Genomic DNA, 26158 nt, shown 5'->3' on the forward strand with positions numbered 1-26158 from the left:
TAATTTTTAAAAATCCCAGACAGCAACAATTTAATGAGTGCTTGCTATGTGCTAGGCACTCAGCTAAACAAATCAGATGTAATATCTCATTTATTTATCTCAATACCTTAATGAGGTAGGCGGTCTGATTTTCTTTACTTTAGAGTTGAGGAATCTGAGCTCAGAGAGGCAAAGTGAGCTATGCAATGTAGCCTAGCAAGTAAGCGACAGAATCAGTTTTGAAACATCTCATGAGATTGTTTAACTCCTGTTTGACTCAGTGCTCTTAACCTGCCACTGTATTGCTTTTTTATGATGCTAGCAAAAAGATTTGGATATTATATGCTGAGTAACAATTCCCAAATAAAGCATATTGCCAAAAATATAAACTATTTCTTAATTCAAAAAAACATATTAGTTTAAGCTGTCCCTCCAGACTGCATACTCCTTGAGATCAATAACTATGCCTGTTAATATCTGACTGTTCTGATCAGTTTATTAGTTCATAGACACTTATTAAAGGCTTATGATATGCTAGGAATTTTGGTGGGTACTGGAGATACAGTGGAATATTAAATAGTCAGTTTCCACTCATGAGTGACTGATCAATGCCTTGTTCAAGGTAGTGGTTACTCAACAGATGAAATATTTTCTCATTTTTCTATTTGTGGAAATTTGAAATAAAAAATGTAGAAAGGTACAAAGAGGAAAATAGTAATCATTCATGTTACCATCACCCAGAAAGGTTAGCAACAATAGCATTCTGCCCATTTTCTCCAGCCTTCAAAAAATTCATTTATTCACAAACCTTTATAAAGTACTTATGATGGGCCATGAACTCTTCTATGTGCTTTGTAAGTATTGAGTCACTTTTATTGTCCTCATAACCCTATTAGGTAGGCATTATTCTTATATTTTATTTGCAAATGGGAAATCCAAGGCACAAAAAATTGAGTAACCTTCTCAAAGTCATCCAGTTAGTAAGTGGATGAGCCAGGATTCAACCAGGCAACCTCACTTCAGAGCACATGGTCTGACTATGTATGCTATGCTTTATGTCTTCCCTCCAAAATAATACATAATTATAGGTGAATATGTTGCCCTTTAAAATGGAACACTATAAATAGAGATAAGATTGTCCTTTGATTTCTATCCCAGGTCTGGAGGTTTGCTATGTTTTTGTGTTCTGTGAGTGCAAATATCAATCTGCTCTCAAGACTACTATTGCTGGTAAAGCAGAATGGACATTGCAGTAAGTATAGTTTCACTTTCTGTAATCTGTTCTAAAAGCCCTTGATCTACTTCCAGCCAGTCCTTAGCTGGGAAGCATTACAGCATAGGCAGGAACAACATGGACTGAGGTGTCAGATATCTTGTCTTGAATTCTAGGTCTGCTAATAACCAGTTGTAGGATCTTAGGGTGAGTTACCTAACCTTTCTTTGCCTCATTTGACTTTATGTAAAAAATAGATAATAGTAGCTGCCTCATAATTGTGGTAAAGATTTAATTATTTAATATGTATAAAGACACTTTTGGTAAGTTCTATATAACAATTTTCTATTATTTGTATTTTTATTATTCACAGTCTGTGTTGGCCAGAAAGTCTCTGATTTCTCCAAAATGATAAACCTCATACTAAAAGTCTCTTTTGTAGCCGAAAGGCCCAGGAGATTGAGAATGCCCCAGACCCTTGGAATACCCTGAGAAAGATCTTCAAACATATTGGTGGTCAAAATCTACATAAAAATGAAAATAAATTAGACTAGAAATATGTATTGAATCATTTAATGTATTATATTGATAACTTTTAAAGAAAAAAAATCAGTTGGCTACCTCAGTTGATTTAAACTACTTTCAATGATGCTACTTAATTAAAAAAATGCAATATAATGCCAATGCTTATAGCTTTCACATAATCATCTAACTAAAATACATTATAAATTAAATAAAAGTACCCATTCAATAGAATTTATGTTGTAATTTTTGATTTAGTACTGTTTGGGTTTAGGAATAGAAAGTCATGCCTCAAGTTCTGGTTTTAAATTTAACTTTAGTTTGTAGACTGTGAAATGATACTGTTTTCATCCATTTTCTGCTGCTGTAATGGAATACCACAGATGGGGTAATTTATAAAGAATGAAAGTTTCTTTGGCTCATGGTTCTGGAGGCTAGGAAGTCTGAGAGCACAACGCTAGAATTTGGTGAGGATTATTCCATTGTGGAAGGTGTCACATGGTAAGGAAGTGCATATATAAGATACAGAGAGGAAGTTGGGCCAGACTCATTTTTTTTTTTTTTTTTAATCAGGAACCCACTCCCATGACAATTCCTGCAATAACAGCATTAATCTATTCATAAGAAAGCGCCCTCCAAGGGTTCATGAGAAAAGATACCTAATCACCTCTTAAAGGCCTATCTCCCAATACTGTTGTATTGGGTATTAAGCTCCTAACACATGAACTTTGGGGGACATTTTAAAACCATAGCAGATAATAATGAGAAAATTGTCCTTGTCTATGTATAATATCTGAAATCAACAAAACTTCAAGGATTTGTTTCCTATATTTAGATTAATAAATTTTTCAAAGACACATGTTGTCAGAATTGTGCCCTGTGCCAACTTCTCCATCAAATAACAACAACAACAAAATGGATACAACCTATTGAACACAGAGTACCTTTCAGGCATGTAGTAGCTACATAAATTCTTAGAGACAGATCCTATTAGTATGCCCATTTTGGAAATAAGGAAACTGAGTCTTACTCATAGAGGTAAATGATATTTCCCCATGTAATATTATTGGTAAATGTCAGGGCCAGAATTCAATGCATGCTCTTTTTTTTTTTTTTTTTTTTTTTTGAGACGGAGTCTCGCTCTGTCGCCCAGCCCAGGCTGGAGTGCAGTGGCGCGATCTCGGCTCACTGCAAGCTCCGCCTCCCGGGTTCACGCCATTCTCCTGCCTCAGCCTCCCGAGTAGCTGGGACTACAGGCGCCCACAACCGCGCCCGGCTAATTTTTTGTATTTTTAGTAGAGACGGGGTTTCACCGTGGTCTCGATCTCCTGACCTTGTGATCCGCCCGCCTCGGCCTCCCAAAGTGCTGGGATTACAGGCGTGAGCCACTGCGCCCGGCCAATGCATGTTCTTGACCATTACCCTAGGCTACCACTTCAAGGAAGACAGGTAAAATTCTGTCATTCTATATGTAAAAGCAGAAGAAATTTCACAAAATAGGACTTTTTTTAAAAAAATAATTTTAAGTTCTGGAGTACATGTGCAGGATGTGCAGTTTTGTTACATAGGTAAATGTGTGCCATGGTGGTTTGCTGTGCCTATCACTTAGGTATTAAGCCCAGTATGCATTAGCTATTTTTTCTAATGCTCTCCCTCCCCCCACTCCAACCCCCGACTGGCCCCAGTATGTGTCATTCCCCTCCCTGTTTCCATGTGTTCTCATTGTTCAGCTCCCACTTATAAGTGAGAACATGTGGTGTTTGGTTTTCTGTTCCTGTGTTAGTTTGCTGAGGATAATGGCTTCCAGCTCCATCCATGTCCCTGCAAAGGACATGATCTCATTCCTTTTTTTATGGCTGCATAGTATTCCATGGTGTGTATGTACCACATTTTCTTTATCCAACCTATCACTGATGGGCATTTGGGTTGATTTAGGTATGACTCTGTCATTTTATGTGTAAAAGTAGGAGAAATTTCACAGAATAGGACTTTCAAGGAGCCAGTAATAGGAGGACTTTGGTCAGAAACAGTCTGGACCCCACTAAGTAGAGTGGACTTGAAGCACTAGATCTCTGGGGAAAATTTAACTCCCAAGCTAGTTAAAGTTGGATGCTGCATTTTCCTTTGTTCCTTCCTCTTTGATCCCTTATCACATATTCTTTCTTTTGATATTAAAAAGTTGTTTTAGTGCTTTGAAAATAATGTGCCTGGGGGAGCAGGGTGAATGGTGCAGTGGACGACCTGGAATGATGGAGAATTTTTCTTAAATGTTTATTTTTAGTTGACAAATAATAACTGTGTAATTTATGGAGTACAATGTGATATTTTGATGTATGTTCGTAATATTGGATGATTAAATCAGGCTAATTAACAAATCCATCACCACAAGTAATTTTCAGTTTCTGGTGAAAACATTTAAAGTCTTTTAGTAATTTTGAAATATACAATGCATAATTATTTATTATAGTCACCATTCTGTGCTATATTATTTAGCCTTACAAAGGGGGGAAATCCTGTTATTTGTGACAATATGGATAAATCTAGAGGACATCATGCTGTGTGAGATAAGTCAGGCACAGAAAGACAAATACTGATTGTGAAAACAAAGGACATAAGGAGATAAAAAGGATTTATTTCATAAATATTTACTCGATATATAAACACTGTTGGAGAACGATAGGAAAACAGAGCATTTCATTTCGTTAGGGAATTAGGGTTAATGAAATAAAGGTTGTCACTCACTGGCCATTTATTCAGCCATTCTTTCTTGAGTGCTTGCTTGGGGCACCATGCTAGTCAGTGGATACACATGTGAATTAATCACAGCCTCTTCTCTCCTGTAGCACAGAATCAAATATGGGAATTGGGCTACACACAGTGCATCATAGCAACAGTTGAAAAACCTGGACTGGATTCACTTTGACTGTGTAATATCTATAATTACTATATCAGTAACAGTGGTAGCAAGAAAAACAGTTATTTGTTTCATTGATCTTTTGTATGATTTTCTTTTTATTTAAATTTATTTTTTATTATTATTATACTTTAAGTTCTAGGGTACATGTGCATAACGTGCAGATTTGTTACATATGTATACTTGTGCCATGTTGCTGTGCTGCACCCATCAACTCGTCAGCACCCATCAACTCATCATTTACATCAGGTATAACTCCCAATGCAATCCCTCCTCCCTCCCCCCTCCCCATGATAGGCCCCGGTGTGTGATGTTCCCCTTCCCGAGTCCAAGTGATCTCATTGTTCAGTTCCCACCTATGAGTGAGAACATGCGGTGTTTGGTTTTCTGTTCTTGTGATAGTTTGCTAAGAATGATGGTTTCCAGCTGCATCCATGTCCCTACAAAGGACACAAACTCATCCTTTTTTATGGCTGCATAGTATTCCATGGTGTATATGTGCTGCATTTTCTTAATCCAGTCTGTCACTGATGGACATTTGGGTTGATTCCAAGTCTTTGCTATTGTGAATAGTGCTGCAATAAACATACGTGTGCATGTGTCTTTATGGCAGCATGATTTATAATCCTTTGGGTATATACCCAGTAATGGGATGGCTGGGTCATATGGTACATCTAGTTCTAGACCTTTAGGAATCACCATACTATTTTCCATAATGGTTGAACTAGTTTACAATCCCACCAACAGTGTAAAAGTGTTCCTATTTCTCCACATCCTCTCCAGCACCTGTTGTTTCCTGACTTTTTAATGATTGCCATTCTAACTGGTGCTTCTGTATTGGGTGCATATATATTTAGGATAGTTAGCTCTTTCTGTTGAATTGATCCCTTTACCATTATGTAATGGCCTACTTTGTCTCTTTTGATCTTTGATGGTTTAAAGTCTGTTTTATCAGAGACTAGTATTTCAACCCCTGCTTTTTTTTTGTTCTCCATTTGCTTGGTAAATCTTCCTCCATCCCTTTATTTTGAGCCTATGTATGTCTCTGCGTGTGAGATGGGTCTCCTGAATACAGCAGACTGATGGGTCTTGACTCTTTATCCAGTTTGCCAGTCTATGTCTTTTAATTGGAGCATTTAGTCCATTTACATTTAAGGTTAAGATTGTTATGTGTGAACTTGATCCTGCCATTATGATATTAACTGGTTATTTTGCTCGTGAGTTGATTCAGTTTCTTCCTAGCCTCGATGGTCTTTACATTTTGGCATGTTTTTGCAATGGCTGGTACCTGTTGTTCCTTTCCATGTTGAGTGCTTCCTTCAGTGTCTCTTGTAAGGCAGGCCTAGTGGTGACAAAATCTCTAAGCATTTGCTTATCTGTAAAGGATTTTATTTCTCCTTCACTTATGAAATTTAGTTTGGCTGGATATGAAATTCTGGGTTGAAAATTCTTTTCTTGAAGAATGTTGAATATTGGCCCCCACTCTCTTCTGGCTTGTAGAGTTTCTGCCGAGAGATCTGCTGTTAGTCTGATGGGCTTCCCTTTGTGGGTAACCCGACCTTTCTCTCTGGCTCCCCTTAAGATTTTTTCCTTCATTTCAACTTTGGTGAATCTGGCAATTATGTGTCTTGGAGTTGCTCTTCTCGAGGAGTATCTTTGTGGCGTTCTCTGTACTTCCTGTATTTGAATGTTGGCCTGCCCTACTAGGTTGGGGAAGTTCTCCTGGATGATATCCTGAAGAGTGTTTTCCAACTTGGTTCCATTTTCCCCCTCACTTTCAGGCACCCCAATCAGATGTAGATTTGGTCTTTTTACATAATCCCATACTTCTTGCAGGCTTTGTTCATTTCTTTTTCTTCTTTTTTCTTTTGGTTTCTCTTCTCGCTTCATTTCGTTCATTTGATCCTCAATCGCTGATACTCTTTCTTCCAGTTGATCGAGTCGGTTACTGAAGCTTGTGCATTTGTCACGTATTTCTCGTGTCATGGTTTTCATCTTTCATTTATGACCTTGTCTGCATTAATTACTCTAGCCATCAATTCTTCCACTTTTTTTTCAAGATTTTTAGTTTCTTTGCGCTGGGTACGTAATTCCTCCTTTAGCTCTGAGAAGTTTGACGGACTGAAGCCTTCTTCTCTCATGTCGTCAAAGTCATTCTCCGTCCAGCTTTGATCCGTTGCTCGCGATGAGCTGCGCTCCTTTGCCTGGGGAGACGCGCTCTTATTTTTTGAATTTCCAGCTTTTCTGCCCTGCTTTTTCCCCATCTTTGTGGTTTTATCTGCCTCTGGTCTTTGATGATGATGGTGACGTACTGATGAGGTTTTGGTGTAGCTGTCCTTCCTATTTGATAGTTTTCCTTCTAACAGTCAGGGCCCTCAGCTGTAGGTCTGTTGGAGATTGCTTGAGGTCCACTCCAGACCCTGTTTGCCTGGGTGTCAGCAGCAGAGGCTGCAGAGGATAGAATATTGCTGAACAGCGAGTGTACCTGTCTGATATTTGCTTTGGAGGCTTCCTCTCAGGGGTGTACTCCACCCTGTGAGGTGTGAGGTGTCAGACTGCCCCTAGTGGGGGATGTCTCCCAGTTAGGCTACTCAGGGGTCAGGGACCCACTTGAGTAGGCAGTCTGTCCCTTCTCAGATCTCAACCTCCGTGTTGGGAGATCCACTGCTCTCTTCAAAGCTGTCAGACAGAGTCGTTTGCATCTGCAGAGGTTTCTGCTGCTTTTGTTGTTGTTTATCTGTGCCCTGTCCCCAGAGGTGGAGTCTACAGAGACAGGCAGGTTTCCTTGAGCTGCTGTGAGCTCCACCCAGTTCGAGATTCCCAGCGGCTTTGTTTAGCTACTTAAGCCTCAGCAATGGCGGGCGTCCCTCCCCCAGCCTCGCTGCTGCCTTGCGGTTAGATGGCAGACTGCTATGCTAGCAATGAGGGAGGCCCGTGGGCGTGGGACCCTCCCGGCCAGGTGTGGGATATACTCTCCTGTTGTGCCTGTTTGCTTAAAGCGCAGTATTGGGGTGGGAGGTCCCCGATGTTCCAGGTGTTGTGTGTCTCAGTTCCCCTGGCTAGGAAAAGGGATTCCCTTCCCCCTTGCACATCCCAGGGGAGGCGATGCCTCGCCCTGCTTCAGCTCTCGCTGGTCGGGCTGCAGCAGCTGACCAGCACCGATTTTCCGGCACTCCCTAGTGAGATAAACCTAGTACCTCAGTTGAAAATGCTGAAATGACCGGTCTTCTGTGTCACTCGCGCTGGGAGTTGGAGACTGGAGCTGTTCCTATTCGGCCATCTTGCTCCGCCCTCCTAATTTTCTTTATTCTAATCCCCAACTATGCTCTTCTCTCTTCTCATTTCAAAGATCTTTTTAAAAAAAATTATGTTTTCATTGGCAATTAAAATTTGTACAGATTTATTTATTTATTTTATTATTATTATTATACTTTAAGTTCTAGGGTACATGTGCATAACGTGCAGGTTTGTTACATATGTATACTTGTGCCATGTTGCTGTGCTGCACCCATCAACTCGTCAGCACCCATCAACTCGTCATTTACATCAGGTATAACTCCCAATGCAATCCCTCCCCCCTCCCCCCTCCCCATGATAGGCCCCGGTGTGTGATGTTCCCTTTCGCGAGTCCAAGTGATCTCATTGTTCAGTTCCCACCTATGAGTGAGAACATGCGGTGTTTGGTTTTCTGTTCTTGTGATAGTTTGCTAAGAATGATGGTTTCTAGCTGCATCCATGTCCCTACAAAGGACACAAACTCATCCTTTTTTATGGCTGCATAGTATTCCATGGTGTATATGTGCCACATTTTCTTAATCCAGTCTGTCACTGATGGACATTTGGGTTGATTCCAAGTCTTTGCTATTGTGAATAGTGCCGCAATAAACATACGTGTGCATGTGTCTTTATAGCAGCATGGTTTATAATCCTTTGGGTATATACCCAGTAATGGGATGGCTGGGTCATATGGTACATCTAGTTCTAGATCCTTGAGGAATCGCCATACTGTTTTCCATAATGGCTGAACTAGTTAACAATCCCACCAACAGTGTAAAAGTGTTCCTAGTACTCCACATCCTCTCCGGCACCTGTTGTTTCCTGACTTTTTAATGATCGCCATTCTAACTGGTGTGAGATGGTATCTCATTGTGGTTTTGATTTGCATTTCTCTGATGGCCAGTGATGATGAGCATTTTTTCATGTGTCTGTTGGCTGTATGCATGTCTTCTTTTGAGAAATGTCTGTTCGTATCCTTTGCCCACTTTTTGATGGGGTTGTTTGTTTTTTTCTTGTAAATTTGTTTGAGTCCTTTGTAGGTTCTGGATATTAGCCCTTTGTCAGATGAGTAGATTGCAAAAATTTTCTCCCATTCTGTAGGTTGCCTATTCACTCTGATGGTAGTTTCTTTTGCTGTGCAGAAGCTCTTTAGTTTAATGAGATCCCATTTGTCAATTTTGGCTTTTGCTGCCGTTGCTTTTGGTGTTTTAGACATGAAGTCTTTGCCCATGCCTATGTCCTGAATGGTACTACCTAGGTTTTCCTCTAGGGTTTTTATGGTACTAGGTCTAACATTTAAGTCTCTAATCCATCTTGAATTAATTTTCTTATAAGGAGTAAGGAAAGGATGCAGTTTCAGCTTGCTACTTATGGCTAGCCAATTTTCCCAGCACCATTTATTAAATAGGGAATCCTTTCCCCATTTCTTGTTTCTCTCAGGTTTGTCAAAGATCAGATGGGTGTAGATGTGTGGTATTATTTCTGAGGACTCTGTTCTGTTCCGTTGGTCTATATCTCTGTTTTGGTAACAGTACCATGCTGTTTTGGTGACTGTAGCCTTGTAGTATAGTTTGAAGTCAGGTAGCGTGATGCCTCCAGCTTTGTTCTTTTGACTTAGGATTGTCTTGGAGATGCGGGCTCTTTTTTGGTTCCATATGAACTTTAAAGCAGCTTTTTCCAATTCTGTGAAGAAACTCATTGGTAGCTTGATGGGGATGGCATTGAATCTATAAATTACCTTGGGCAGTATGGCCATTTTCACGATATTGATTCTTCCTATCCATGCGCATGGTATGTTCTTCCATTTGTTTGTGTCCTCTTTGATTTCACTGAGCAGTGGTTTGTAGTTCTCCTTGAAGAGGTCCTTTACATCCCTTGTCAGTTGGATTCCTAGGTATTTTATTCTCTTTGAAGCAATTGTGAATGGAAGTTCATTCCTGATTTGGCTCTCTGTTTGTCTGTTACTGGTCTATAAGAATGCTTGTGATGTTTGCACATTAATTTTGTATCCTGAGACTTTGCTGAAGTTGCTTATCAGCCTAAGGAGATTTGGGGCTGAGACAATGGGATTTTCTAAATATACAATCATGTCATCTGCAAAGAGGGAGAATTTGAGTTCTTCTTTTCCTAACTGAATACCCTTGATTTCTTTCTCTTGCCTGAATGCCCTAGCCAGAACTTCCAACACTATGTTGAATAGGAGTGGTGAGAGAGGGCATCCCTGTCTTGTGCCAGTTTTCAAAGGGAATTTTTCCAGTTTTTGCCCATTCAGTATGATATTGGCTGTGGGTTTGTCATAAATAGCTCTTATGATTTTGAGGTACGTTCCATCAATACCGAATTTATTGAGCGTTTTTAGCATGAAGGGCTGTTGAATTTTGTCAAAAGCCTTTTCTGCATCTATTGAGATAATCGTGTGGTTGTTGTCTTTGGTTCTGTTTATATACTGGATTATGTTTATTGATTTGCGAATGTTCAACCAGCCTTGCATCCCAGGGATGAAGCCCACTTGATCATGGTGGATACGCTTTTTGATGTGCTGCCGAATCCGGTTTGCCAGTATTTTATTGAGGATTTTTGCATCGATGTTCATCAGGGATATTGGTCTAAAATTCTCTTTTTTTGTTGTGTCTCTGCCAGGCTTTGGTATCAGGATGATGTTGGCCTCATAAAATGGGTTAGGGAGGATTCCCTCTTTTTCTATTGATTAGAATAGTTTCAGAAGGAATGGTACCAACTCCCCCTTGTACCTCTGGTAGAATTCAGCTGTGAATCCATCTGGTCCTGGACTTTTTTTGGTTGGTAGGCTATTAATTATTGCCTCAATTTCAGAGCCTGCTATTGGTCTATTCAGGGATTCAACTTCTTCCTGGTTTAGTCTTGGAAGAGTGTAATTGTCCAGGAAATTATCCATTTCTTCTAGATTTTCTAGTTTATTTGCATAGAGGTGTTTATAGTATTCTCTGATGGTAGTTTGTATTTCTGTGGGGTCGGTGGTGATATTTCCTTTATCATTTTTTATTACGTCTATTTGATTCTTCTCTCTTTTCTTCTTTATTAGTCTTGCTATCGGTCTGTCAATTTTGTTGATCTTTTCAAAAAACCAACTCCTGGATTCATTGATTTTTTGGAGGATTTTTTGTGTCTCTATCTCCTTCAGTTCTGCTCTGATATTAGTTATTTCTTGCCTTCTGCTAGCTTTTGAATGCGGTTGCTCTTGCTTCTCTAGTTCTTTTAATTGTGATGTTAGAGTGTCAATTTTAGATCTTTCCTGCTTTCTCTTGTGGGCATTTAGTGCTATAAATTTCCCTCTACACACTGCTTTAAATGTGTCCCAGAGATTCTGGTATGTTGTATCTTTGTTCTCATTGGTTTCAAAGAACATCTTTATTTCTGCCTTCATTTCGTTATGTACCCAGTAGTCATTCAGGAGCAGGTTGTTCAGTTTCCATATAGTAGAGCGGTTTTGATTGAGTTTCTTAGTCCTGAGTTCTAGTTTGATTGCACTGTGGTCTGAGAGACAGTTTGTTACAGTTTCTGTTCTTGTAGATTTGCTGAGGAGTGCTTTACTTCCAATTATGTGGTCAATTTTGGAATAAGTGCGATGTGGTGCTGAGAAGAATGTATATTCTGTTGATTTGGGGTGGAGAATTCTATAGATGTCTATTAGGTCTGCTTGCTGCAGAGATGAGTTCAATTCCTGGATATCCTTGTTAACTTTCTGTCTCGTTGATCTGTCTAATGTTGACAGTGGAGTGTTGAAGTCTCCCATTATTATTGTATGGGAGTCTAAGTCCCTTTGTAAGTCTCGAAGGACTTGCTTTATGAATCTGGGTGCTTCTGTATTGGGTGCATATATATTTAGGATAGTTAGCTCTTCCTGTTGAATTGATCCTTTTACCATTATGTAATGGCCTTCTTTGTCTCTTTTGATCTTTGATGGTTTAAAGTCTGTTTTATCTGAAACTAGTATTTCAACCCCCGCTTTTTTTTGTTCTCCATTTGCTTGGTAAATCTTCCTCCATCCCTTTATTTTGAGCCTATGTATGTCTCTGCGTGTGAGATGGGTTTCCTGAATACAGCAGACTGATGGGTCTTGACTCTTTATCCAGTTTGCCAGTCTGTGTCTTTTAATTGGAGCATTTAGTCCATTACATTTAAGGTTAAGATTGTTATGTGTGAACCTGATCCTGCCATTATGATATTAACTGGTTATTTTGCTCGTTAGTTGATGCAGTTTCTTCCTAGCCTCGATGGTCTTTACATTTTGGCATGTTTTTGCAATGGCTGGTACCTGTTGTTCCTTTCCATGTTGAGTGCTTCCTTCAGTGTCTCTTGTAAGGCAGGCCTAGTGGTGACAAAATCTCTAAGCATTTGCTTATCTGTAAAAGATTTTATTTCTCCTTCACTTATGAAACTTAATTTGACTGGATATGAAATTCTGGGTTGAAAATTCTTTTCTTGAAGAATGTTGAATATTGGCCCCCACTCTCTTCTGGCTTGGAGAGTTTCTGCCGAGAGATCTGCTGTTAGTCTGATGGGCTTCCCTTTGTGGGTAACCCGACCTTTCTCTCTGGCTCCCCTTAAGATTTTTTCCTTCATTTCAACTTTGGTGAATCTGGCAATTATGTGTCTTGGAGTTGCTCTTCTCGAGGAGTATCTTTGTGGCGTTCTCTGTGTTTCCTGGATTTGAATGTTGGCCTGCCCTACTAGGTTGGGGAAGTTCTCCTGGATGATATCCTGAAGAGTGTTTTCCAACTTGGTTCCATTTTCCCCCTCACTTTCAGGCACCCCAATCAGACGTAGATTTGGTCTTTTTACATAATCCCATACTTCTTGCAGGCTTTGTTCATTTCTTTTTCTTCTTTTTTCTTTTGGTTTCTCTTCTCGCTTCATTTCGTTCATTTGATCCTCAATCGCTGATACTCTTTCTTCCAGTTGATCGAGTCGGTTACTGAAGCTTGTGCATTTGTCACGTATTTCTCGTGTCATGGTTTTCATCTCTTTCATTTCATTTATGACCTTGTCTGCATTAATTACTCTAGCCATCAATTCTTCCACTTTTTTTTCAAGATTTTTAGTTTCTTTGCGCTGGGTACGTAATTCCTCCTTTAGCTCTGAGAAGTTTGACGGACTGAAGCCTTCTTCTCTCATGTCGTCAAAGTCATTCTCCGTCCAGCTTTGATCCGTTGCTGGCGATGAGCTGCGCTCCTTTGCCGGGGGAGATGCGCTCTCATTTTTTGAATTTCCAGCTTTTCTGCCCTGCTTTTTCCCCATCTTTGTGGTTTTATCTGCCTCTGGTCTTTGATGATGATGGTGACGTACTGATGAGGTTTTGGTGTAGCTGTCCTTCCTGTTTGATAGTTTTCCTTCTAACAGTCAGGGCCCTCAGCTGTAGGTCTGTTGGAGATTGCTTGAGGTCCACTCCAGACCCTGTTTGCCTGGGTGTCAGCAGCAGAGGCTGCAGAGGATAGAATATTGCTGAACAGTGAGTTTCCCTGTCTGATTCTTGCTTTGGAGGCTTCCTCTCAGGGGTGTACTCCACCCTGTGAGGTGTGGGGTGTCAGACTGCCCCTAGTGGGGGACGTCTCCCAGTTAGGCTACTCAGGGGTCAGGGACCCACTTGAGCCAGCAGTCTGTCCCTTGAGGAGATGTATCTCAACCTCCGTGTTGGGAGATCTACTGCTCTCTTCAAAGCTGTCAGACAGAGTCGTTTGCATCTGCAGAGGTTTCTGCTGCTTTTGTTGTTGTTTACTAGGTAAGGAAAATATATAGAAAAGAGGTAACCACTTGGAGGGAGGAGGATAAAATTAATCATTTTATAGTATTGTAGAGATTAGACAAAAGCAAATATCTAGAAGATAGGGGATAGTGGGTAATAACAGTAAAGAAGGAAAATGAAGAAGGGTTTACGAGAAGCAGTGATCAAGATTTCCAATTCTTTGTGTTAAAATTACAGTTCTGCCACTGACTAGTTCTACAGTGGTAAGCAAGTTGCTTAATTTGTGTGTGCTTCAGTTTCCCGATTTGTAAAATGAGAAATGGTACCTGCTCATAGAACTGAAGGCTTCATGAAATCATGCATGTGGAGTGCTTCGTACAGTGTGTGGCACATAAAAAGGGCTCAAAAAATGTTAGCTTCTTATTCTACTACTCCTGTTTTTATAGGTTATTGTGTATGGTGAAGCCTGTTCATTTATAACCTTGGAAGCAAAAATGGAGTAAATTACTTTATACTGAAACTATACTTAATTTGTTGATAGATTACAAAGTATGAATTATAATTTTAAAAACAATAATAGGCATTTTGTTTAATTCTTCCAACAACTTTGTGAAAGTAGTTCCCATGTCCACTTTATGGTTGAGGAATCTGAGATTAAAAGACATCTCAAAAAACTTCCTCACATATGAGAGTTAATAACTTAGAGCACAGAAACCTACACTCATATAAGCTTAGACCCATGCTTTGTATAATGGAAATCAGTAAACAACCCAAATACATATCACAGAGAATGTATAAATACATTGTGATATGTTCATGCAAAGGGCTATTATATAGCAGTGAAAAATAAGTGAACCAAACCTATATCCAATAATATCAGTGAAGTAATATGATGCTGAAATCTAAAGACAAGTCCACCTCAAGTTACTTAAAGCTTGTTATCCTTTAATACATTTAAGATCATCTCAAACTTGACAATATTCTTTTTGGAATATCTATAGGTGTATCAAAATCATAGATGTATATAATATATAAACATATTAAGAAGAGTAAGAGGATGATTAACTCAAGATTCTAGAGGTTGGTTAACTTAAGCAGGAGGTAACAGAGACAGGTGATGTAAAAGGTCTATCTAAGTAGATATGAATTATCATCAATGTTCTTGTTTCTTTGTTGGACAATAAGTTGATGTGTGTTTGTAATAATATTTAAAACCAAGTGAGTAAACAGGCAAGCAGGTTATAATCCAACCAATGTAGTGTAGCATAAACCAAAGCTTATGATTAAATTTTGGGCTTCTGAGACTGGGGGAATATAGTCAGTTATGAGCCTTCCATCTCTTCGTCTTGCTGAAGATTTCTCCCTTCTATTCCAGAGCTCTGTGTAAACTTTTCTCCAGCTCTAGATCCCTTCAATCGGCTCAAACGAAAAGCTGCCATGAGAAGCTCACTGTAGAACTTCCTATAGTGAGACAGAGAACCAGAAATGATAACTGGAAACATGGGTTCTACCTGGGGTCAGGGAAAGACCATCTAGGGGAACTTCATGGCTCAAGTGCACAGGCCTGATGATTATAATTCACATGTATTGTGACCTTTTCTTTTTCCATAAGGTCTTGGAAAATTGGTTTGGAGATAAATCTCTGATTATCTTAGTTCTCAGATAGATATTACCTAATTCTGGGTTCTCCATAATGTACTAGCTTGAGTATCCTGGTGCTAAATGTGTGATGTGGATGTTATTTTGAGTTAGAAAGGTATGCTTAATCTTAAAAGGCATCAATAATAAAAACTACTAAAAATAAAAGGTCTTATATCTCCATTGCTACCCTTGACATTATTGTTTATAATTTTAATAGGAAAAGCTTCACAGTATAGAAAAATGCATTGGAACCCAAACAATGAACTACATATACTAAACACCCAACTTTAACAAAACCTAAATTTTTGCCCTTTTTGGTTTCAGTTATTACCTTGAAAATATTGACTGCTATAGATACAATTAAAGCCTAAACTGCTACTCTTTCCTCTTTTCCTAAAGAAACCTATTATCCCAAATAAACTATTCATTATTTTCATGCATGTTTCTAGAATTTCCCTATATATGTTTTATAAAAATGACACAATTCTCTTGCATGTTTTAAAACTTTATATCTGTTATTGTACTTTTCTATCATTTTGCAACCGGCCTTTCCCAGTTAACATTGTATCTTGGAGTTTTACACTCCATGCATGTTGTTTTGATTACAAATGCTGTATAGTGTGAATAAAACACAAGTTAAAGTATGTATGTACAGTTATAGCACAATATTTAACTGAATTACCTATTCTTCATCACTGAAGAATGCCATACTATTATATACCACAATTTCTACAAATTGTGAGTTTGTTTTTGGGACTGTCCATTTCTGTCCCTGTATATCCATTTTTTAGCCACATATTAGGACACAAAATGAATCTTAAAAAACTTCAAAGAACTAACCTCACAGAGATTAAATTCTCTGGCCAGAATGCTATTAAATTAGAAACTGGTAACAAAAAGATAGTTTAAGAAAACATGCTTGTAAACTAAGAATGCACTGCAAAATATTACTTAAGACCTTGAAAAAAGCTTGAGAGAAGGGCCAGGTGCAACTCCTGCCAGTGCATGGAGAAAAAGAAGACTGCATTTACAAAATTTGTTGGGATAAAAATGTATGAGTTTTCCTTAGACTAACTTTCCTTGGACCCAAGGATGGTACATGAGCTGTGTCGTCTTGAAAATCATTCCACCTCAGAGAATTTCTTGCTTGAGTAAGGCAATTCTAGAAGAAGCTTAGAAGGGTGCAGTCAGATGTCCAGCATAAGGGAGGGGCTCTAAGGGATCCAACAGGGTTTGAAATAGTCTTGTCTGTGAAGAATGCAGTAATGGTTACCTGTAGGTGGTCTCAAATGGACCAACATGATGCTCCGCAAGAGAAAAGAGTCAGTATTTGTAACTTCTACCAGCTTGATCATTCAAAAAGACCTTACTTTTCCATTTCCCTTCTTCAAATCAACACTGCAATAGCCAGAGACAGGAAAGGAAGGAGACAATGGTGCAATTATGAAGAGAGTCACATCCCTCTTTCCCTAATGCAGGTTTCTGGATGAAAACATAAATCCATAAATCCTGCCTGGGAAGAAAGCACAGTTTAAATTGCTTGAGAATTAAAATGTTTATATTCTAATGTGTTGGAATTTTAGTACCTAAAAATGAGACTTTTCAAAAAGCAGTCGTGTGAAAAAAGTTACTTTTTGCTTTGTCTCTGCAAAGTTCAGCTTCTTCCAAAAATACTCTCTTAACAGAAGATGTTCTCCTTTAATCTTCTGTACCCTATAAGAAATTTTGTTACTATTTGACATATGAAAAAGCATAACTTGCTTAAGATCACATAGTTAATAAATGGCAGATATGGAGTGAAGCTCCAGGTAAGTCTGACTCCAAAACCTTTGTATTAACTTCTAGACTACTGCACTTTAGTAGAAAATCTCTTTTTTTAGTTAACAAATGTTTAACGAGCACCCACTCATTTCCCAGCTCTGTGTTAGGTATTAGGAAGTCAGTGATGAATGCAGGAAGTCAGTGATGAATGTTTGTTTGTTTGTTTATTTATTTTTAAGACAGAATTTGATTCTCGTTGCCCAGGCTGGAGTGCAATGGCATGATCTCGGATCCCACTGCAACTTCCGCCTTCTGGGTTCAAGCAATTTTCCTGCCTCAGCCTCCGAAGTAGTTGGGATTACAGGCACCTGCCACCATGCCTGGCTAATTTTTTGTATTTTTGGTAGACACCAGGTTTCACCGTGTTGGCCAGGCGGGTCTTAAACTCCTGACCTCAGGTGATCCACCCACCTTGGCCTCCCAAAGTGTTGGGATTACAGATGTGAGCCACTGCTCCTGGCCAGTATATACGTGTACGTATGCGTGTATGTGTATCTACAGAGGTTCATATGTATATATGTGTGTGTGTATACACACACACATATATTCAAGTGATTAACAGTGTACATTGGGAGATAGGCAAGTCAATATTTACAAAGTTACTTGAAAAGTGAAAAGTGCTGTACTGTGCAGGGACTTGGTGAAGTCTCCAAGTAGAAATGAAACCTGACTGAGTCCTTCAACATCATGTAGCTTTTCACTTGTTAGCATGTGGCCCTAAGTTTGGGCCCTAAGAGGATGGGAGGACATTCCATGAAAGAGAAAATATCATGTGTAAAAATGCTTTTTATTTTTTCAATAGTTTAAAGGGATATAGAATTTGAGTTTGGTCATTATTTTCTCTCAGCACTTTGGAAATATTATTTCCTAATTTTCTAGAATCTCTTGCTGCTGATAAATCTTTTGTCAGTCTGTTTGTCTTTCTTTCTTGTTGCTTTTAATATAACCTCTTTGTATTTCCTATTCAGTGGTTTCCCTAACAGTGTCTATGTATGGAATTTAGAAAATTTATCTTGTTTGGGAGTTGTTGTGATTCTTCAATCTGAGGATTCATTTCCTTCATTAAGTCTGGCAAATTCTTAGTTTGTGTCCCTTCAATATTGCATCTCCTCTGTTTTCCCATATATTTAATCTTGGACTTATTTTTTATTATGTATATTTAATGTGTACAACATAAGGTTTTAATGTACACATACATAGTGAAATGGTTACAACAGTCAAGCAAATTAACATATCCATTACCTCACACAGCTACCTATTTTTTTTTGTGGTAAGAACACCTTAAATCTACTTTCTTGGCAAATTTCCACAATAGAAGTATACAATGCAATATTATTAATATGTCATCTTGCTGTATAGCATACCTGTAGACATCCATCCTACAAAACTGTAACTTTGTATCTTTTGACCTCATTTCTTCCCCTCCCCTACTCCTGCTAATCACCCTTCTAGTCACTGTTTCTATGTATTTAGCTTTTAAAAAATAAGATTCTATGTAAAAGTAAAATTATGCAGTATTTTTTTCCTGTGCCTGGCTTATTTCACTTAACATAATATCCTCCAGGTTCATCCATGTTATCACAAAAAAAGAGCAGAACCCCTTCCTTTTTAAAGACTAAATAATATTCCACAATTTCTTCAGCCATTCATTCATTAAAAGACACTGAGGTCATTTCCATATTTTAGCTATTGTGAATAAGGCTGCAGTGAACATGGGAGTGCAGATACTCTCTGAGGCGCTGATTTATTTTCCTTTGGGTATATGCCCAGGAGAGGGGTTGCTGGGTCACCTGGTCATTCTATTTTTAAGTTTTTGAAGACCCTCTGTACTGTTTTCCATAATGGATGTACCAATTTACATTCCTACCAACAATGTGCACATGTTCCCTTTCCTTCACATCCTTGCCAATGCTTGTTATTTCTTCTTGTTATTCTGCATAATAACTATCCTAGCAGGCGTGAGGTGCTATCTCATTGTGATTTTGATTTTCATTTCCCTGATGATTAGTGATGTTGAGCACACTTTCATGTACCTATGGCCATTTGTATATCTTTGGAGGAATATTTATTCAGGTTCGGGTATGGTTTGTCCCTGTGACCCCACCCAAATCTCATCTCCAATTGTAATCCCCACATGTCAAGGGAGGGACCTGGTGGAAGGTGATTGGATCATGGGGGTGGTTTCCCCCATGCTGTTCTCATGAGAGTGCATTCTCAAGAGATCTTATGGTTTTATAAGTGGCAGTTCCCCCTGCATTTTCTCTCTCCTGCTGCCTTGTGAAGAAGGTACTTGCTTCTCCTTTGCCCTCTGCCATGATTGCAAGCTTCCTGAGGGCTCCCCAGCTGTGTGGAACTGTGAGTCAATTAAACCTCTTTCCTTTATAAATTACCCAGTCTTGGGTATTTTTTTTTCTTTTTTTCTTTTTTCTTTTTTTTTGAGGTGGAGTTCGCTCTTGTTGCCCAGGCTGGAGTGCAATGGTGTGATCTCTGCTCACCACAACCTCCGCATCCTGGGTTGAAGCGATTCTCCTGCCTCAGCCTCCTGAGTAGCTGGGATTCCAGGCATGTGCCACCATGCCTGGCTAATTTTGTATTTCTAGTAGGGACGGGGTTTCTCCATGTTGGTCAGGCTGTCGTGTATTTCTTTATAGCAGCATGAAAATGGACTAATACAGGTTCTTTTTGCCCCCACCCCTACCCTTTTTTTGAGACATAGTCTCGTGCCGTCACCCAAGCTGGAGTGCATTGGTGTGATCTCGGCTCACAGCAACCTCACAGGGACCACAGACATGTTCCACCACACCTGGCTAATTTTTGTATTTTTAGGAGAGACGAGGTTTTGCCATGTTGGCCAGACTGGTCTCGAACTCCTGACCTCAAGTGATCTGCCTGCCTTGGCCTCCCAAAATTCCGGGATTACAGGCATGAGCCACCATGCCTGGCCTCTTTGCCCATTTTTAAACTTGGTTATTATTATTATTGTTTTGCTATTGAGTATAAGTTTTTAAGCATATTTCAGATATTAACCCCTTATCAGATATATTGTTTGCAAATATTATCTCCCAGTCTGTCGGCTGCCTTTTCATTCTGTTGATTACGTCATTTGCTGTGCAGAAGCTTTTTAGTTTGATGTAGTCTCACTTGTTTACCACTGCTTTTGTTGCCTGAGCATTTGATGTAGTATCCAGAAAATCACTGCCAAAACTAATGTCAATGAGTCTCCCCCTTTTATTTTCTTCTTGGAATTTTATGGTTTCAGGACTTGTGTTTAGGTCTTTAGTCCATTTTGAGTTGATTTTAGTAAATGGTATAAGATAAGGGTCCAATTCCATTTTTTTGGTATGTAGTGTCCATTTTTTTTCCTTGGACTTATTTGATATATAGTGGGTTTTCTTATTTTGTTTCCTGAGATTCTTAACTCTTGATATGGTTTGGCTGTGTCCCCACCCAAATCTCATCTTGAATTCCTATGTGTTGAGGGAGGGAGTCAGTGGGAGGTAATTGAATCATGGGGGCAGTCTGTCCTGTGCTGTTCTCATGATTGTAAATAAGTCTCACGAGATCTGATTTTTTTTTTTTTTTTTTTTTGACGGAGTCTCGCTCTGTCACCCAGCCTGGAGTGCAGTGGCTCAATCTTTGCTCACTGCAAGCTCTGCCTCCCGGGTTTACGCCATTCTCCTGCCTCAGCCTCCTGAGTAGCTGGGACTACAGGCACCCGCCACCTCGCCCGGCTAGTTTTTCGTACTTTTTAGTAGAGATGGGGTTTCACCGTGTTAGCCAGGATGATTTCGATCTCCTGACCTCGTGATCCGCCCGTCTCGGCCTCCCAAAGTGATCTGATGGTTTTATAAAGGGGAGTTTCCCTGCAGAAGCTCTCTTCTCTTGTCTGCCGCCATGTGAGATGTGCCTTTCAACTTCTGCCATGATTGTGAGGTCTCCTCAGCCTTGTGGAATTGTAAGTCCATTAAACCTCTTTATTTTTTATATTGCCCAGTCTTGGGTATGTCTTTATCAGCAGGGTGAAAACAAACTAATACAAATACCCTTCATATTATCTTTTTCAGCAGGGTGAAAACAAATGAATACAAACCCTCTTCATATTATCTTGGTCACTTTGTACTGTCTTCTGGGTATTTTTCTTAGAATTAGCTGCTTTCCATTATTCTAGGTGAAGTAACTCAGTAATGGAAAACCAAACATTACATGTTCTCACTCATAAGTAGGAACTAAGCTATGAGGATGTAAAGGCAAAAGAATGATACAATGGACTTCGGGGACTTGGGGGAAGGGGTGGAAGGGAGGTGAGGGATAAAAGACTACAAATTGGGTACTGTGTATACTGCTTGGGTGATGGGTGCACCAAAATCTCAGAAATCACCGCAGAAGAATTCACTCTTATAAGCAAATACCACCTGTTCTTCCAAAACCTATAAAAAAAATTTAAAAAGAACTAACTTCTCTCTTCAGCCACTGTCCAACCCATCCATTGTGTTTTTCATTTCAATGTGAATGTTTTTATTTTCTAGTAATTCTTTTTGGGGCTTTAAAAATATGTTTTCTCTTTCTGATTACTTCTTTCTTATAATCTTTATTTTCTCTCTTAGACGCTAAATACTTTAAACATAATGTATATTCCTTAACAGTTTGGTTAATTTTATGACATTTCGAGGAGGCGATTCACATTATTTGTTGATTGATGAATATCTTCATAATGAATAAACATTATGTGTGTTTTGTAATTTTGAATTGTGAGCTTGTCTTTGGTGGGTTTCTGTTTGTGGGATTCCTGTCTAGAGTCTGTAAGTCACTGAGGAGAAGTTTTATGTTCCCTTCTATAAGGTACTCCAATGCTTTTACCTGTATGAGGATAATTTTTATGTTACTTTTTTATTTTGATGGTTCTAGAAAAATGTATATATTTTGTAAATTAGCATTATCCACTCCTTATGTGGTACAGATCCATAACTGAATTTTCATTAGTTCTCACATACCCTGTGTGGGCATAGGTGTGTGTGTGTGTGTGTGTTTTCCTGTTTGTGTATACCCTTTCGCTGAAAGTTTAGCCTTTTGAATGTCCTGAATTTATGTGGTGATCTCTACCTCCTGCCTTGTACAGGTTTGAGCTCTCATCTGTTCTACATGGATGTTAATAATCAAGCCTGTGAACTATGAAGACTGATGTGATGCCCTTGAACCTACCTGCAACCTCTCACCTGCCTTCACTATCTCCACCATCACAGATAGTTTTAAGATATTAATTTTTCATATTCCTCTTTGATTACAGACTTATAATCTGTACATTCTTGAAAGCTCAGTTATGATTTTAAAAGTATGATTATTATATTTTCTCTAAATTTCTATTTGTGTTGAGTGGGTGTGTGTGGATGATTGTATTATGTACCTCATATTTCAGAAAGCCCAAATTCTCAGAATAATGGGAAGATGTGCAGGGGTGTGAGAGCTTACCATGTTTGAGAATTAAGAAAAAATGTCTAGTTTAAAACATTGGGGCCGAGCATGGTGGCTCATGCCTGTAATCCCAGCATTTTGGGAGGCCAAGATGGTTGGATCATGAGATCAGGAGTTCAAGACCAACCTGGCCAACATGGTGAAACCCTGTCTCTTCTAAAAATACAAAAATGAGCTGGGTATGGTGATGTGTGCCTGTACTCCCAGCTACTTGGAAGGCTAAGGCTGGAGAATCACTTAACCCTGGGAGGTGGAGGTTGCAGTGAGCCAAGATCGAGCCACTGCACTCCAGCCTGGGTGACAGAGTGAGATTCTGTCTAAAAAAAAATTGAAACAAACAAAACAAAACACTGGATATGTGACTCAGTATAATCCTAAGAGAAGTTATGTACTAATAATGAAAGTTCCATACAAGACAGATTAAGCCATTTGGATTTTATTCTGAAGTCCCTGACTATTTAAACACAGAGTCACATGTTGAAAGTTTTATTCTGGTATCATAGGTATCTCCTGATGGAAAACCTATCAGGAGAGATAAGTAGAGAAACCAGTAATGAGGTTATAGAAATTAGTATTGGTTAGAGATGCTAAAACTTAAACAGTCATAGTAGACTAACAGCAAAGAATGGATATAAGGGAAAACATAGAAGTTAATGAGTGATTGGATGTGGGAGATGATGGAGTAATTCCTTCAGTTTTTTGTTTGTGCATCAGGCAGATGATAATGATAATGCCATTAACTAACATAGGGAACAAAGAGAAAGAACAGGTAATTTCATGACATTCTAAAGCAGTATCTCATGTAAGAGTTCTTTGATGGGGTCTTTAGGTTTTTCTAAATATAAGATCATGTTGTCGGCAAACATGGATAATTTGGCTTCCTCTTTTCTAATTTGGGTGGCTTTTCTTTCTTTCATTGGCCTGATTGCTCTGGCTAGAACTTCTAGTACTATGTTGAATAGGAGTGGTAAAAGTGGACATCCTTGTCTTGTTCCAGATCTTAGAGGAAGCATAAAAATGTCAGCTATGTCAGAAGAATTGTTTCTTTATATGGTATGTGTTTTAATGGTATGTTATTTTCCATACAGGTTCAGCGAGAAGAAATCATGAGGATTGCAGTTGGCTGAGGTATGAATGGAAGGTAAGGAATCAGAGACAGTGAATATAGATAATTCTTTCATGCAGTCAGCCCCTGGAAAAAGATAAGAAATAGTTGGATGAACAGACAAATATGAATGAAGAGTTTTTCACTGTAGGTGGGACTTTAGTAGGGCTTGTGAAGTAGATGGAACAAGTCACTACGGTGGGTGAAAAGGAAGAAATAAAGGAGAAAATAAATACATTAAGGAAGCGAAATCCTACACCTTAGAGAGGGAGCATAGATGGTCAAGGTTGAATCTAGGTCTTTAATGATATTGAGTAACATAATATAATTAAATAGAAATGTTATGATCCCTAACCTCAGATCCATGAGTTTCTTTTTGACTTAAATTGTCTTTCAGGCAGACTGACTGTCACTCATCATGAGCGGTGCCTCTAATGCTTCACACTCTCCAGTTTTCTTGCTCCTCGGGTTCTCAAGAACTAATATCTCCCACACTCTCCTCTTCTTCCTGTTCCTGGCTGTTTACCTGGCCACCATATTGGGGAATGTGACACTAGTGCTGCTCATCTCCTGGGACTCCAGACTCCACTCACCCATGTATTATCTGCTTCTTGGCCTCTCTGTGATAGCCATGGGGCCATCCACAGTCACATTGCCCCAGTTGCTGGCCCATCTGGTCTCTGATTACCCAACCATTCCTGCTGCCCGCTGCTTGGCTCAGTTCTTTTTTTTCTATGCATTTGGGGTTACAGATACGCTTGTCATTGCTGTCATGGCTCTGGATCGCTATGTGGCCATTTGTGACTCCCTGCACTATATTTTGGTAATGAATCACCAATGGTGTGCCTGCTTACTAGCATTGAGCCGGGTAGTGTCCATACTGCACACCATGTTGCATGTGGGACTCATCCTGCCTCTTTGCTGGACTCAGGATGCTGGGAGCAATGTTAACCTTCCTCACTTCTTTTGTGACCACCGGCCACTTCTGCGAGCCTCTTGTTCTGACACACATTCTAATGAGCTGGCCATATTCTTTGAGGGTGGCTTCCTTATGCTGGGCCCCTGTGCCCTCATTGTACCGTCTTATGTCCGAATTGGGGCCACTATTCTACGTTTGCCTTCAGCTGCTGGTCGCCACCAAGCAGTCTCCACCTGTGGATCCCACCTCACCATGGTTGGTTTCCTCTATGGCACCATCATTTCGGTCTACTTCCAACCTCCCTCCCAGAACTCTCAGCATCAGGATATGGTGGCTTCAGTAATGTATACTGCTATTACACCTTTGGCCAACCCTTTTGTGTATAGCCTCCGCAATAAGGATGTCAAGGGTGCATTCCACAGGCTGCTTGAATGGGGGAAGGTAGACCCCTGATTAGCCTGCTGTGGGCCATATTGAATAGGCGAGAAAAATTATGGGCATATTATAAGCAGAGTTGGTTTTGGGGAGATCAGAGGGAGGAATATCAGAGGGAGGGAGGGCCTAGATAACTTAAGGAACTCTAGATTTGCTTCTTGTCAATGTTTTGCTTTGATAGAGCCATAAACATTGTATATTCATAGACACATAACATCAGGACTTCTTTATCAGCATACCTCTGGACACCCTCCATCAGGCCTTTTATTTTATCAAAATGGATGAAAATGAATTACCAAGTCTGGGTGGTTTTAATTTTAGGGTTCTGAGGGAATATGAGGATAGGATTGTGAAACTATGAGCTAAAGGAAGGGCAGTAGAGTTAATCATCGTCACATTTAGGTTGGTGTGCGTTCTTGTGGGAGTGTTTGTGTATATCAGAAAGTAAGGGAAGACAGCAGTTTAGACAAATAGGGCTGTCAAGTTCACTACCTATTCCATTCAATGAGCAAAAATATGTCCCAGAGTGAGTATGAAATGATAATCACAATTCTACTATTCCGTAAGTTAGCCCTAATTTCCATGGGTTTCTTATAGTGTGAGCATCTAACTCTGATGCATATGAGTTCTATTTTATATATTTTTAATTAATTTTTTATGTGCATTAAAAATAAAATATAGATAGAAAAATGCAAGCTAACTACTTTGTTGCATAAAAGAAGGAAGAGTGAACTATCTTAACACTGATTAAAGCATTGGGACTTTTCTTAGCTTTTTGGCAGCTGGAAAATTGGTCTCTATTTTGGTGCTTCTTAAAAGATTAAAATGGTAATTTTGAGGGTACTCAATTTTCACTTTTATGCATTGACTTTTGCCCTCCACCCCACTTGAGATGCAGCTTCACTCAAATAGATTGTAATGTAATTGTAAGCAGCGTTTTCTGTGTTGAGGATTTCCAGGACATCTACGGCTTCTAGAGTTATAAGAACTCTAGAAGGCACCTTGACAATCACAGAACACTCTTTTTGGGACATCTTCAGCATTATTGGTCATTATTGGTCCAGCCAAGATGTGGTCTTCTCTGCTGCTTCTCCTTACTGAGTTTGCTGACCTCTGTCTCTATTCCTCTATAAGTCCCTCTA

At 39.4% G+C, this 26158-nt stretch overlaps 1 protein-coding gene across 2 annotated transcripts; it reads left to right on the forward strand.

Moving 5' to 3' along the window:
• Positions 1 to 1135: 1135 nt before the first annotated feature.
• On the forward strand, positions 1136 to 25501 carry LOC126937237 (olfactory receptor 1B1). Of its 2 annotated transcripts, none has more exons than XM_050760670.1 (2): positions 1136 to 1231; positions 23646 to 25501. In XM_050760670.1, exon 2 carries the CDS (start codon positions 24081 to 24083, stop codon positions 25032 to 25034), a length of 954 nt encoding a protein of 317 aa, XP_050616627.1. In that variant the 5' UTR covers positions 1136 to 1231; positions 23646 to 24080; the 3' UTR covers positions 25035 to 25501. The 2 variants fall into 2 exon arrangements, with proteins under 2 accessions (XP_050616627.1, XP_050616628.1); XM_050760671.1 differs by lacking the exon at positions 1136 to 1231 and adding an exon at positions 1318 to 1399.
• Positions 25502 to 26158: the final 657 nt, after the last annotated feature.

The sequence above is a fragment of the Macaca thibetana genome, chromosome 15 (assembly GCF_024542745.1).
Source record: "Macaca thibetana thibetana isolate TM-01 chromosome 15, ASM2454274v1, whole genome shotgun sequence".
NCBI lineage: Eukaryota > Metazoa > Chordata > Mammalia > Primates > Cercopithecidae > Macaca > Macaca thibetana.